This window comes from Macaca fascicularis, chromosome 12, assembly GCF_037993035.2.
Source record: "Macaca fascicularis isolate 582-1 chromosome 12, T2T-MFA8v1.1".
In the NCBI taxonomy this organism is placed as follows: domain Eukaryota; kingdom Metazoa; phylum Chordata; class Mammalia; order Primates; family Cercopithecidae; genus Macaca; species Macaca fascicularis.
In genome coordinates this window covers 85,322,006-85,337,144 of record NC_088386.1, presented here as the reverse complement: position 1 = coordinate 85,337,144, position 15,139 = coordinate 85,322,006, and the positions used below count along the sequence as shown (strand labels likewise).

Below are 15,139 nucleotides of genomic sequence, written 5' to 3'. Positions count from 1 at the left end.
GTATACCTGAATATGTATACTTGGCCAAACAGTTCAGCTTAGATTCCTGTCTTGCTCCTCTCTTTCTCGAAGTGCCTGTCAGAATGGCCAGCTTGAAGACTGTAACCCTTTATAAGAAATATATAGATTTATTGCAATCTATATCAAAATAGCAGTCACTGTTCTTCACAGAAATAGAAAAAATAATCCTAAAATATACATGAAACCATGAAAGATCCAGAATAGCCAGTCATCCTGAGCAAAAAGAAGAAAACTGGAGGAATCACATTACCTGACTTCAAAGTATATTGCAGAATGATAGTCACCAAAACTGCATCGTACTGGCATAAAAATAGATGCACAGGCCAAAGGAGGTCAGAGAACTCAGAAACAAATGCATACTTATACAATGAACTCATTTTCAACAATGGTGCCAAGAACATATGCTGGGGAAAGAACAGTCTCTTCAACAAATGGCGCTGAGAAAACTGGATATCCATATATGGAAGAATAAAACTAGACCCCTGTCTCTCACCATATACAAACATCAAATCAAAATGGATTAAACACTTAAATCTAAGACCTCAAACTATGAAACTACTAAAAAAATTCGGGTAAACTTTTCAGGATATCAGTCTGGACAAAGATTTCTTGAGTAATATCTCACAATCACATTTTGCAACCCAAGCAAAAATGGACAAATGGGATCACATCAACTTAAAAAGCTCCTACGTAGCAAAGGAAACAATCAACAAAGTGAAGAGACAACCCACAGAATGGGAGAAAATATTTGCAAACTATCTATCCGACAAGGGCTTAATAACCAGACTATAGAAGGAGGTCAAACAATTATATTGGAAAAAAATCTAATCTGATTAAAAAAATAGGCAAAAGATCTGAATAGACATTTCTCAAAAGGAGACATACACATGGCAAACAGGCATATGAAAAGGTGTTCAACATCTCTATCATCAGAGAAATGCAAATCAAAACTATAATAAGATATCATCTTACCCCAGTTAAAACGGCCTTTATCCAAAAGACAGGCAAAAACGAATGCTTGCTGGATATGGAGAAAAGGGAACCCTAGTACACTGTTGGAGGGAATGTAAACTAGTACAGCCACTATGGAGAACAGTTTGGAGGTTTCTCAAAAAACTAAAAATATAGCTACCATATGGTACAGCAATCCCACTGCTGGGTATAAACCCAAAAGAAAGGAAATCGGAATATCAAAGGGTATCTGTACTCCCACGTTTGTTGCAGCACTGTTTATAATAACCAAGATTTGGAAGCAACCTAAGTGTCCATCAACAGATGAACGGATAAAGAAAAAGTGGTACATATACACAATGGAATACTATTCAGCCGTGAGATTCTGTCATTTGCAACAACTTTGATGAAACTGGAGGACATTGTGGTAAGTGAAATAAGCCATGCACGGAAAGACAAACTTTGCATATTCTCACTTATTTGTGGGAGCTAAAAATTAAAACAATTGACCTCATGGAAATAGAGATGGTTACCAGAAGCTGGGAAAGGTGGCAGGGAATGGTGGGGCAGGAGGGGCGTGGGGATAATTAATGGATACAAAAATATAGTTAGATAGAATGAATAAGATCTAGTATTTGACAACACAACAAGGTGACTACAGACAACAATTTATTATACATTTAAAAACACTAAAAGAGTATAATTGGATTGTCTGTAACACAAAGAAAGGATAAATATTTGAGATGAAGGATACTCCATTTACCCTGATGTGATTATTAGGCATTGTATGCCTGTGTGAAAATATCTCATAAATATATATACCTACTATGTTCCCACAAAAATTTAAAATAAAATAATTCAAAAAAAGAAATAGTCTCCATTCTAAATTTATAAATCTCATGATTCTTAAGTTAACAATGCCAATAAAATTGTGTAAGATGAAAGCAGACAGATGAGTAGGTTACTAAGGAGAGTGAAGACAGATAGAACATAAGTCCCAGCTTTGATCAAGGAAAATATGGAACGACAAGAAAACATGATTTTTCTTCAACCAGGGTATCGGCTTCTCACTTGGGCCAAAAACATAATTTGTTTTTTCAGGCTAGTATTATACATTGCCTTTTTTTTTTTTTTTTTTTTTTTGCCAATAAGAAGCTAGACATACATAATAAACAAAGAACCTGCCAGCTAAGTAATCATCATTTAGTAAGAATTAAAACTTCATTTTACTCTATCAAAAAATGACGAATTTCCCGTGCTACATTTTCTTGCCATTTACAAAGAAATTGAGGACTTTCTTCTTGTCAAATAGTCTTTTTAAAATAGTTACATCGGCTGGGCGCGGTGGCTCACGCCTGTAATCCCAGTACTCTGGGAGGCCGAGACGGGCGGATCACGAGGTCAGGAGATGGAGACTATCCTGGCTAACACGGTGAAACCCCGTCTCTACTAAAAATACAAAAAAAACTAGCCGGGCGCGGTGGCAGGCGCCTGTAGTCCCAGCTATACGGGAGGCTGAGGCAGGAGAATGGCGTGAACCCGGGAAGCGGAGCTTGCAGTGAGTGGAGATCGCGCCACTGCACTCCAGCCTGGGCGACACAGCGAGACTCTGTCTCAAAAAAAAAAAAAAAAAAAAGTTATATCTACAATGTTACCCTTAATTTAGGCTTGAGAAAACTGCTTGGAGTCATAAGACATGACTGTAGAAAATGTGGCATTTGTTTGCAGTATATATGCTCTAAAGTGTAAATTATACGTCAATGTGTCCCCTCCTTTTTCCTTTTTTCTTTCTCAAATCTTTTTTTTAAAAAGGCCAGAATACTCTTGGGTTTTTAAAATGGCCACTATAATTCATCTCTTTTCTGCAAAATAGTTAGATAAATTATAAAGAAGTGAGAGGGATTCTGGCAGTTTAAAGAAGTCTAAAAAGCCAGAGGGATTGTTGATAGCACTAAAACCTCATGGCTTGGGGTGGCTGGGAGCCAACAAAAACCACAAGAAGCCTTAGAAATTGAAAGCATTATGTGGAGGCTGTGAAGGACAGGCCGTGGTGTAAGAATTTTTTTAAAACAAAAGGTGTAGTGAGACCCCAATCACCTTCCCCAGATAGCACAGTCCTCCTCCTCTTTCTCACTAAAAGGGTACAAAGCACAGCTGAGAGTTGGGAGGAGCAGTGTGCTGAAAACTAGTTAAATGAGAGTCTGAGTGCTGAACTGAGACAGCCACAGTTCAGCACTTCGCCTCCCTTGGCCCCAGACTCACAGCCCTCCCTCCAAGCAGGAGACTGGAGGAAACAGACCTGCAGATATAACATCTGGGGGACAGGCTTCCCAGTGGAATGTCAGGGGTTCCTCCTCATCACTCTGCAGTGAGGTCTACCAGTGTTCCTGCCTCACTCTCAAATGAAAACAAGCAGCAAGGGTCGCCAGGCAGGTAAGGAGAGGCTCTCAGATGAAAGAGACACTGGAATTACAGGACCAGGGGCAGGGAGGGGTGCTAAAGGAAAGTGAAGTAGGCTTAAAGCAATGAGTTCTGACAAAAGGAAGGATGAAGTTATCAAGAAAGACATCTCTAAGGAAAAAATGGAACTTCATATCCCATTTTTTATCAAGAAGAGTTCAGTATTTCCCTTTGAAAGACTGGAACTGAATTAGTAATAAGTACATGTAAAATTCAGCTACTTGAAAAAATAAAAAAAACATGATTGTTCATATCATGAAAAATAATGTTCCCTGAATCAAGGACCAGAAGCAAAAAAAAGAAAAATAAAGTTATTAAAGAAAGGAAATGTTCCAGCAGGGACAACATAGTGACATAGTAAGACCTATCTCTACAAAAAATAAAAAACAAAAAAATTAGCTGGGCATGGTGGCACATTCCTGTAGTCCCAGTTACTCAGGAGGCTGAGGCAGGAAGATCACTTGAGCCCAGGAGTCTGAGACTACAATGAGCTGAGCTCATACCACTGCACTCAAGCCTGGGTGACAGAGTAAGAGCTTGTCCCTTAAAAAAAAATAAAAATAAAAAAACAAAGTGCACATTATGTAAATAAGCTGGAAGAAATACATACAAAGTCATAGGAAAGTAAATAATGAAAAGGAATTTAATAAAAAATTGCATCAAATGAAATTTGGAGGATGAGGGGAATGAGGGGAAAAAAAGTTTCCACAGCTTTAACCTCTTTTTTTTTTTTTTTTTGGAGCCAGGGTCTCTGTCACCCAGGCTGGAGTGTAGTGGTATGATCTTGGCTCACTGCAGCAGCCTCAACCTCCTGGGCTCAAGTGATCTTCCCACCCCCATCTCCCAAGCATCTGGGACTACAGGCGTGCACCACCACGCCCAGCTAATTTTTGTGTATTTTGTAGAGATGGGGTTTTACCACGTTGGCCAGCCTGGTCTCGAACTCCTGAGCTCAAGCGAACCACCTACCTCAGCCTCCTAAAGTGTTGGAATTGCAGGTGTGAGCCACTGTGCCAGACGAATTCCCTTATATTCTATTATTACCCATTTAATTTCTACATGTATTGAAAGTTTACTATATGTCATGCACTGTATAAGGTGCTGAGAATTTAAAATCAAACCAAAAAAGACACAATTTTCTGTGCTCTCAAGAAGGAGCTTAATGTCTAATAAGGAAGAAAGAAATGAAGCCAATAATTTCAATTCAAAATACAAAGTATTTTTCTGTGCACAGATAAGAGTCAGAATAGAGGAGGCAGTGTCTGAATCAAGTCTCAAAAAATGAGTAGCAATAACCATAGGAAGAATGTGGACGAGTGGTGTGGGGTGAGCAGGAAGAAGGCATTCCAGATAGAGGACAGGGAATGAACAGAGAACAAAACAACCCAACTCACATTACTCACTTGTGATATTAAATAAGTTCCCATTTTTTCTCAATATTTCTATTAAAAGTTCCCTTCTGCTATTTTGCTATCATGAGATGTTTTCTTCTTTCCTTCCATCCTCCTAGCCTTCTGGAAAGAGTTCAAGAATTTATGAATTAGATGAAGGGATCCACCCTAACTAAAATACCTGCTGAGAAACCTGGGTAACATGACCAGATTTTTGGTGTGCTCTATTCTCTACTATTGCTACTGTTTTTAAAGAATGATGTTGCTGGTGGTTTGCACAGTGCAAAGCTAAGTGAGAGGTAAAGGTTAACTTGGCCAAGACTGATTCCCAGCAGTCTGCCCTCCCAAAGAGTTGGCTTTCTGCACAATTCCTTGGAAATCCGCTGTGGCACAGTGTTTAAGGTAATCACATGGTCAGCTGCAAGGTGTGAACAGTTTCCCAGTCATGCCAAGAGAGGAGCTGCTGTTTTCCCAAACGTGAATAGTGATGTAACAACTTACACTGCTGCTAGCTTGACACCGTGTACCTGCAATTACAAAGCTTGGACAACAGCTCTCTGATCATGCCAGTGGCGAGGTAGTACACTCCCTCAGTCTGTAACACTAAGCTTGGAAGAAAAGGCTGCAACCAAGTTTCCATGAGTCACACTGTGTATTAGACATCTTTTGTTCCCTACCTCACATCCTTTCAGACCACATTTTTAAACTGTAGTTTTTGCTCCACACAGACTTGACCTGACTGTACCTCGCCTCAAGTGCACCACAGGATTATTTTTGCCCTGAAGCTTCTCTGCCACTGCTGTTAAGACTCCTGATGGAACCCATCCAGCCATTCTGGTGTAGGAACAAATCTGAAAGCATGAGCAAGTTAACCCTCCATTCAAACTTTGGCTAATGAGAGACAGTAGCCAGTGGATACACTCTTCCCTTATCTATCCTGTCTTAATCATTTAGAGCTATTATAAGAAAATAGCATAGACTGGGTAGCTTATAAAGAATAGAAAATTATTTCTCACAGCTGTAAGGGCTGGGATATCCAAGATCAAGTTAGATGTGGTGTCTGATGAGGACCCATTCCCTGGTTCATGGATGTTACCTTCTTGCTGTATCCGTACAGGGTGGAAGGGACAGGGCAGCTCTCTGGGGCCTCTTTTATAAGGGCATTAATTCCATTCATGAGGGTCTGTCCTCATGAACTAATCACCCTCCAATGGTCCCGTGTCCTAATGCCATTGGTGATTAGGTTTCAACATTTGAATTTCAGGGAGACATAAACATTCAGACCATAGCACATTCCTTAGGCTGGCAATTCTGCAGTGTATTCTATACGACTCCTCAGAATGTCCCAACGAAATAAATCCCAATTGCCAAAGTGGTGAAAAAGCTCAACAGCACATTCTTGGGTTGGTGCTCCCTCCTTTTCTATTCACTTTTCCTGTCCCTCACTCCTGTTCCTTGGAATCATTTCTCAAAAACTAACTTGACTCATGTCCTTGTTTCTGATGCAGTTTGGAGGGTAACCTAGGCTAAAACATCTTGCTCTTGTATCCTTTCCTCTGACCTGATGCTTCTTTAATCAGGTAGCATAAAAGCCCAAGGGTTCAGGTCCCTTTCTTAGAGTCTGACTATTGGACCTGTAGGATTTCACAGTGGTACTCCAGGTGTGGTGCATGATGGGGAAACCTGTGCCTATTCCTGCTACTGCCACCATGAGTTTCCCCCTATAAACTACTTCAGTAGGTCTAGTATGTATGCTGGTGGTCATTTACCATTGCTTGCACAACACATTGTTGAAGTTTCTAAAGCAGACACCCAATGTGCAGTGGAGGAAGAAAAAAATATTTCTCCTAGGTGTAATGTTCATCTTGTTTTTTTTTCCCTAAGAGATGGGGTTCTCACTATGTTTCCCGGCTGCAGAGTGCTGGTTATTCACAGGTGCGAACATAGCACACTACAGCCTCGAACTTCTGGCCTCAAGTAATTCTCCTGCCTCAGCCTCCTGAGTAGCTGGGAATAAAGACAGATTCCACCATGCATGGCTGTGATGCTCATCCTTGATTGTCCAGGAGCCAACAGCATTAAGCACTTTATTGTAAACACACCCAACACTATCCCCAGGCACATGATAGTAGACTGACTGAATTTGTTAAGGTTTCCAACCTCATTTATAAACAATTTTAAAAAGGTTTGAGGCAGAGAGCAGTCAGAATGCTGTTGCAGTGGAAAAGGGTATTCTGTACTACAGTGTTGCAGTAGAGATAAGCCAAAGTAGATGATTTTGAGAGATATTTTAAAAGTAGAATCACAAAACTCAAGATGTAAGTTTCCTATCAGGAAAGGACTGATATTTAGCTAATATGCATCAGTAACGCCACATTGTTAAAATACACAACCCTCAACTGGCAAACTGAATTGCTGCAGCCCCAAGCTCATTGAATACCTCCCTCCCCAGGGATCCCCTGAAAAGCTCCATGATCCAGAAAAGGGTAAATATGACAAGCAGGAGGTCTCCGAGACCCTGCTCCAGCATTATGGCTGACATCCATTCTGATTGGTCAGTGCCAGTACTGTGCTGGTGGTTGTTTTGAGTATCACCCCTGGAAATGTAGGTGTAGAAAACAGACAGCATTAGTCTTTTGGTGCTCTCCCTTTCCACCTACAACTTGACTAGGATGTTCCTATGTGTCTCTGATCCCCTGACCAGGTGCACCACTGCAAGGGAATCCTCATAGAGGGTGGCAGCCTCAGATATGACACACAGCTGGATGAAATAGACCAGATCCTGGGCCATGAAGTGGCTTGATGTAACTAACTTTGTCATCAAGTAAGCAGGAGCCCTCTTCCCTTAGTTACACAAGACATGCGCTCCTTCCTGCCATGACCAGGTCTCTGTTGGTGCTCTAACTGGATGATCCAAAGGCTCTCGTGGCTTTAACATGTGGATGATTAATCAATATGTATCTAACCTTTATCACTTTCTAGAATTTGACTTCTATACTGAAAGTTTCCATCTAGATATCTGAATCTAAAAAGAGGCTGTTGTTTCTTTACCAATTTGGCATATGCCTATTGAGAATGATGAATCATCAGTCCCACGTCCTCTCAAATGAGAGCCTCAGGTAAATTTGTAAAAAGGGAAACAAAAGTAAACACAATTTTTGTCAGAAATGTCAAGGCTCTAACGCTGTTGGAAACCATCACCCACTCTTGCTGATCCTTAACCTCCACGGACCTCAGGTCTTCACAAAGCTCTTAGCATCACCTTGATCCAGATAAATTACCTTTAAATTAAAAAAATGGCTTAACATTCTCCAAGACAGATCATATGACAGGTCACAAAACAAGTCTCAATTAATTTAAGAAAATCAAAATTATATAAAGTATCCTCTCAGATCACAGTGGAATAAACTGGAAATTAACTCCAAAAGGAACCCACAAAACTATACAAACACATGGAAATTAAATAATCTGCTCCAGAATGATCTTTGGGTCAACAATGAAACCAAGATGGAAATTTAAAAATCTTTGAACCAAACGATAACAGTGATATCAAAACGTCTGGGATTACAGCAAAAGTGGAGCTAAGAGGAAAGTTCATAGCATTAAATGCCTACATTAAAAAGTCTGAAAGAACACAAATAGACAATCTAAGGTTACACCTCAAGGAACTAGAGAAACGGGAACAAACCAAACCCAAACCAAGTAGAAGAAAAGAAATAAAGATTAGAGCGGAACTAAATGAAATTGAAACAAGAAAACAATATGAAAGATCAATGAAACAAAAAGCTGTTTTTTTGAAAAGATAAAATTGATACACGATTAGCTAGATTAACCAAGAAAAGAAGAGAGAAGATCCAAATAAGCTCAACTAGAAATGAAACAGGAATCATTACAACCGATACCACAGAAATACAAAAGATCATTTGGGGTTACTATAAACACCTTTATATGTACAAACTAGAAAATCTAGAGGAGATGGATAAATTCCTGGAAATATACAACCCTCCTAGATTAAATCAGGAAGAAACAGAAACTCTGAACAGACCAATAACAAGTAGAGAGCTTGAAACAATAAAAAATTGCCAACAACAAAAAAGTCCAGGACCAGATGGATTCACAGCTGCATTCTATGAGACATTCAAAGAAGAACTGGTATCATTCTTACTGAAACTATTCCAAAAGATAAAGAGGGAATTCTCCCCAAATTATTCTGTGAAGTCAGTATCACCCTAATATCCAAACCAGGAAAGGACATAACAAAAAAAGAAAACTACAGACGAATATCCATGATGAACATGGATGCAAAAATCCTCAAGAAAATACTAATGGAATCCGACAGCGTATCAGAGAGATAATACACCATGATCAAGTGGGTTTCATACCAGGGATGAAGGGATGGTTTAACATATGCAAGTCAATATATATGATACATTATATAGACAGAATCAAAAACAAAAATCATCTCAATAGATGCAGAAAAAGCATTTGACAAAATCCAGCATTGCTTTATGATTAAAACTCTCAGCAAAATGGCCATAGAAGAGACATACCTCAAGGTAATAAAAGTCCTCTATAACAAACCCACAGCCAACATTATACTGAACAGGAAAAAGTTGAAAGCATTTCCCCTGAGAACTGGAACAAGACAAGGATGCTCACTCTCACCACTTCTATTCAACATAGTACTGGAAGTCCTAGCCAGAAGAATCAGACAAGAGAAATAAATAATGGGCATCCAATTTGGTAAAGAAGAAGTCAAACTGTGGCTGTTTGCCAATGATAAGATCATATGCCTAGAAAACACTAAAGATTCATCCAAAAACCTCCTAGATGCCATAAAGGAATTCAGTAAAGTTTCAGGATACAAAATCAATGAACACCAATCAGTAGCACTGCTATACACCAACAACAACCAAGCTGAGACTCAAATCAAGAACTCAATCCCTTTTACAACAGTTGCAAAAAACAAAAGAAAGTAAAATAACATAACATAAAATAAAATACTTAGGAATATACCTAATCAAGGAGGTGAATAATTTTTACAAGGAAAACTACAAAACACTGCTGAAAGAAATCATTGATGACACAAACAAATGAAAACACATCCCATGCTCATTGATGGGTAGAATTAATATTGTGAAAATGACCATACTGCCAAAAGCAATCTACAGATTCAATGCAATTCTCATAGAAATACTATCATCATTCCTCACAGAACTAGAAAAAACAATCCTAAAAGTCATATAGAACCAAAATGAGCCCACATAGCTAAAGCAAGACTAAGCAAAAAGGATAAATCTGGAGGCATCACATTGCCTGCTTCAAACTATACTACAAGGCTATACTTACCAAAACAGCATGGTACTGGTATAAAAATAGGCACACAGACCAATGGAACAGAATAGAGAACCTGGAAATAAAACCAAGTACTTATGGGCAACTGATCTTTGACAAAGCAAACACAAACGTAAAGTGGGGAAAGGGCACCCTTATTCAACAAATGGTGCTGGGATAATTGGCAAGCCACATGAAGCTGGATCTTCATCTCTCAGCTTATCAAAAATCAACTCGAGATGGATCAAGAACTAAATCTAAGACCTGAAACCATAAAAATTCTAGAAGATAACTTGGGCAAACCCTTCTAGACATTGGCTTAGGCAAACAGTTCATGACCAAGAACCCAAAAGCAAATGCAACAAAAACAAACATAAATAGATGTGACCTAATTAAACTAAAAAGCTTTTAAACAGCAAAAGAAACAGAAACTCATATTGAGTAAACAGACAACCCACAGAGTGGGAGAAAATATTTGCAAACTATGCTTCCAACGAAGGACTAATATCCAGAATCTACAAGGAACTCAAACAAATCAGCAAAAAGAAAACAAACATTCCCATCAAAAAGTGGGCAAAAGATATGAATAGACAATTCTCAAATGAAGATATACAAAAGGCCAACAGACATATGAAAAATGCTCAACATCACTAATTATCAGAGAAATGCAAATCAAACCACACTGAGATACCATCTTACTCCTGCAAGAATGGCCATAATTTAAAAATCAAAAAATAATAGATGTTTGCATGGTTGTGGTAAAAAGGGAATACTTACACTGCTGGTGGAATTGTAATGTAAACTAGTACAACCACTATGGAAAACAGTATGGAGATTCCTTAAAGAACTAAATGTAGAACTACCATTTGATCCAGCAATCCCACTACCAGGTATCTACCCAGAGGAAAAGAAGTCACTATATGAAAAAGACACTTGCACACGCATGTTTATAGCACGACAATTCACAATTGCAAAAATATGGAACCAGTCTAAATGCCCATCAACCAATGAGTAGATAAAGAAAAAGTGGTGGCCGGGTGCGGTGGCTCATGTCTGTAATCCTAGCATTCTAGGAAGTCAAGATGGGAGGATCGTTTGAGGCCAGGGGTTCGAGGCCAGCCTGTTCAACATAGGGAGACCCCCATTTCCAAAAAAAAAAAAAAGAAAATATATATACCATGGAATACTACTCAGCCATAAAAATGAATGAAATAATGGCATTCACAGCAACATGGATGGAGTTGGAGACCATTATTCTAAGTGAAGTAACTCAGGAATGGCAAGCCAAGTATTCTATGTTCACCCTTATAAGTGGGAGCTAAGCTATGAGGATGCAAAGGCATAAGAATGATATAATGGACTTTGGGGACTCTAGAGGAAAGGTAGGAGGAGAGTGAGGGATAAAAGTCTATACATGGGGTACCATGTACACTGCTCGGGTGACCGGTGCACCAAAATCTCAGAAATCACCACTAAAGAACTTAGCCATGTAACCAAAAATCACCTGTTCCCCCAAAAACTACCGAAATAAAATTTAAACATTTAAAAAATGGCTTTGAATAAAAATAATTAAGAAGGGGCCACCTGCAGTGACTCACACCTGTAATCCCAGCACTTTGGGAGGCCTGGGTGGGTGAATGGCTTGAGCTCAGGAGTTCGTGACCACCCTGGGCAACGCAGTAAGACTCCGTCTCAAAAAAAAAAAAAAAAAATATTTTAAGAAGTGTTAAATTCTCTTACCTGCTGAACTAAACTCTGAAAAAATGTCTTTATTTGTTTGAGGTTTTCCATCGGCATCAATGTCCATGATGGTACGCCACAATTCAGAGAATCTAGCTCGTTTTTCTTTGGGCATATATATTCCATGCCATAGTGCTTTTAGCATGTAGTCAATATTAATCAGAATTTGCCCAATTCTGGTATCATAATAAGCTGGAGGTAACTGACAAGAAGAACTCTGATCATAATTAGCTTCTAAACTGATGGAAGGGATTTGATTTAGGCAATAAATTCCAATAGCCAACTCTCTTATCATTTGATGGACTTCTCTATAGTCTAAGAGGGCAGTAGGGTCCACGGGAGTCAGTAGGATTGCAGTGGAGAAGCCTACATTATTCATTTGACTCATAATTCCACACGGGAGGTCTCCTTGAGAGCGAACATCTTCTTTGGTAGACAACCAGCTAACTAGTGCAGTAGTTAGTAACTCTTGTATTTCACTCCGATCGTATTTTTCAAAAAAAGCAGATGCATTTCTTTGTATTGCTAAATTTTCCAGGTAGGTTTCTTCATCTTGAACTTGCTCAAATCTAGGTAATCCTTTTTTGGGCAATCTTAACATTTCCAATTAAATCTAGTGTGTCCTTTTTGAAACTTCTGCAATGAATAAAAAGGAAAAGATTATCAATAAAATCTGACATGGCAATGACACTGGATTTCTGTAGAAATAAATCTGTACCTTTCACCTATATAAGGTTAATTTTTCATGGTCAACGGTTACAGTTTTCAAATTAAAAATAACTGCAGTACATGAAAGCTGAAATTTGAATTAAAATAATTAAAATTATAAAATCTTTAATATTAACCATGTTCTGCTTTTCAAAGAAGTCAAAAGACAAGAAGATGCATGTCAAAAAGAAATGTTAAGTTTATGTGTGAGAAGCTACTGTTACATACCTATTTTGTTGTTGGAGAGGCATTCTTTTGTGTATGTTTGTGTCTGTCTGTGTTGCTATAAAGTAGTACCTGAGACTGCATAATTTATAAAGAAAAGAGGTTTATTTGGCTCACAAGTCTGCAGGCTGTACAAGCATGGCACCAGCATCTGCTCAGCTTCTGGGGAGACCAAGCTTACAATCATGGTGGAAGGGGAAGGGGAGCCAGTGTGTCACATGGTAAGAGAGGGAACAATAGAGAGAAAGGGGAGGTGTCTATTCTTAAACAAACAGATCTTTCATGAGCTCAGAGGTAGAGTTCACTCTGCCAGGAAAGCATCAAACCATTCATGAGGGATCCGCCCCCATAATCCAAACACCCCACAACAAGCCCTACCTCCAACATTGGGGAATCTATTTTAACATGAGATTTGGCGGGGATAAATATCCAAACCATATGGATATTTATTTTGTTTTCAGTTTTTTAAAGCAAGACTATAATGACCTGCATGAAAGAAAAGGAAAGGGCAGGGCGCGGTGGCACACGCAAGTAATCCCAGCATTTTGGGAGGCCGAGGCAGGCAGATCACCTGAGGTCAGGAGTTCGAGACCAGCCTGACAAACATGGAGAAACCCCGTCTCTACTAAAAATACAAAATTAGCCAAACGTGGTGGTATGCCTGTAATCCCAGCTACTCAGGGAGGCTGAGACAGGAGAATCACTTGAACCTGGGAGGCAGAGGTTACAGTGAGCCAAGATCGCGCCATTGCACTCTAGCGTGGGCAACAAGTGTGAAACACTGTCTCAAAAAAGAAGAAAAAGAAAAGGAAAGCAGCATCTGCTTAACCTTCAATTTCTGTGCCAATGAATGCCTCTCTATTCCTTAAATAATAATAACCACAACTACTATTTATTGAGCATCTACTATATGTCAGGCTCTTTACTATAGAATGGTTTTATTTATTTCATCTGATTGGTCTCTATTATATGGTGGTTCTCAAAATTTAGCTTGTATCAAAATCACCTGGGGCTTGTTCAAATACAAATCACTGAAACCCACCACTGAGTTTCTGATTCAATGAGCTGTAGTGGGGCCAGGAAATATGCATTTTAGTAAAGTTACAGGAAATGCTGATACTGCTTGTTTGGGCGCCACACCTGAGACCCCAGGTGAGTGAGTCAGACCTTGTTATGCCCACTTTATAGAGGCAGAAACGGAGACCAGGAGGTTGCAGGACATGTCTGAGGTTTTACGCCTTTCAGAAACAGAACCCACGTCTGTCCATACTCAAGCCCAGACCCACGTCTAAAAGCAGCTCGCGTCAGCCGTGGGCACGGGAAAGGGGATAGAACAAGGAAAGGGGAGGAACCTACTGTAGAATGACTGTTTTCTTGTCCAAGAGAGGGGCGCTGCGTCCGCGCCGTTCCAGTGGGGCTGGGAACAGTCGTCGCCGCCTTAGATGACTTCTCGTGGGGCCTTGAATCCGCCCTCAGGGCCCCTGCATGGGCAGGCGGGAGGCGCACCGGAAGGAACTAAGAGGAACTTTCAGGGCTTTTCGCCCCACCGTGTCTGCCCGGCCCTCCTCGCCGCGCCGGCCAACACTGCCGCCGCCCGGGCGCGGGTCGAAGCGGTTGGTCCTCCGGGTCCTGGGGTGGCGGGGCCGCTCCTGAGGCGGAGCTTGCGGGCGACTAGGCCTGGTGCATCCCGCAGCAGCACCAGCGCCCCCAGGCGGCGCCCGGCCCCTTGGCTGGCTCAGACCCGCCGCGTGCTCATCTTCCCAAGCCCGCTTTAGCGCTCAGTCCAGCCGCATGCCGTGGGCACTGTGCCGCCCTCACTCTCTGCCTCTGCTAAAACACCAAAACAGAGTGGCAGAGGAGAAAGCGCCGGGCGTTGAGGCAGTCCCGAGTTGGAATGCCACCTCCATCATCATTCTTTCATTCAACAAGCATTTATGGAACACCTATTATGAGTCAGGCACTGGAAACCCTAGAAAACAGGGCAGACACGAAACCCCAAGAAGCTTACAGTTGAACAGATCATCTCGCAGCTGTATTTAACAGTGTGCCAATATTAGATGGAATGACAGCACTCGAATGAAAGCTAACCTAGCTCAGGGCTCGGAAAGGCTGCCTGAGGAAGTGCCCTTTCCCCCTCCGGGCCTAGAAAATGAAAAAGAGCTACCCAAGCAAAGAACTGGACAAGTAGCTTTTCAGGAACAGGGAACAGCAGGAGAGAAAGAAATGAAGTGAGAACAAAGTTGAAATGATTGAGAAACCGAGCAAAACCCTGCTTAGGGAACAAGAGAGATGGGGGCACAAACCGAGCT

At 40.6% G+C, this 15,139-nt stretch overlaps 1 protein-coding gene across 1 annotated transcript in view; it reads right to left on the bottom strand.

The window, feature by feature from the left end:
- Window positions 1-14,419, bottom strand: part of ANKAR (ankyrin and armadillo repeat containing) — a 72,412-nt gene extending 57,993 nt beyond the window's left edge. The window contains exons 1-2 of the mRNA XM_005573714.5: window positions 14,187-14,419; window positions 11,898-12,533 (exon numbers count right to left, since the gene is read on the bottom strand). Coding sequence (XP_005573771.3) covers window positions 11,898-12,498 — 601 coding nt within the window. The 5' untranslated portion in view covers window positions 12,499-12,533; window positions 14,187-14,419. The remainder of the gene's footprint in view (window positions 1-11,897; window positions 12,534-14,186) is intronic.
- Window positions 14,420-15,139: the final 720 nt, after the last annotated feature.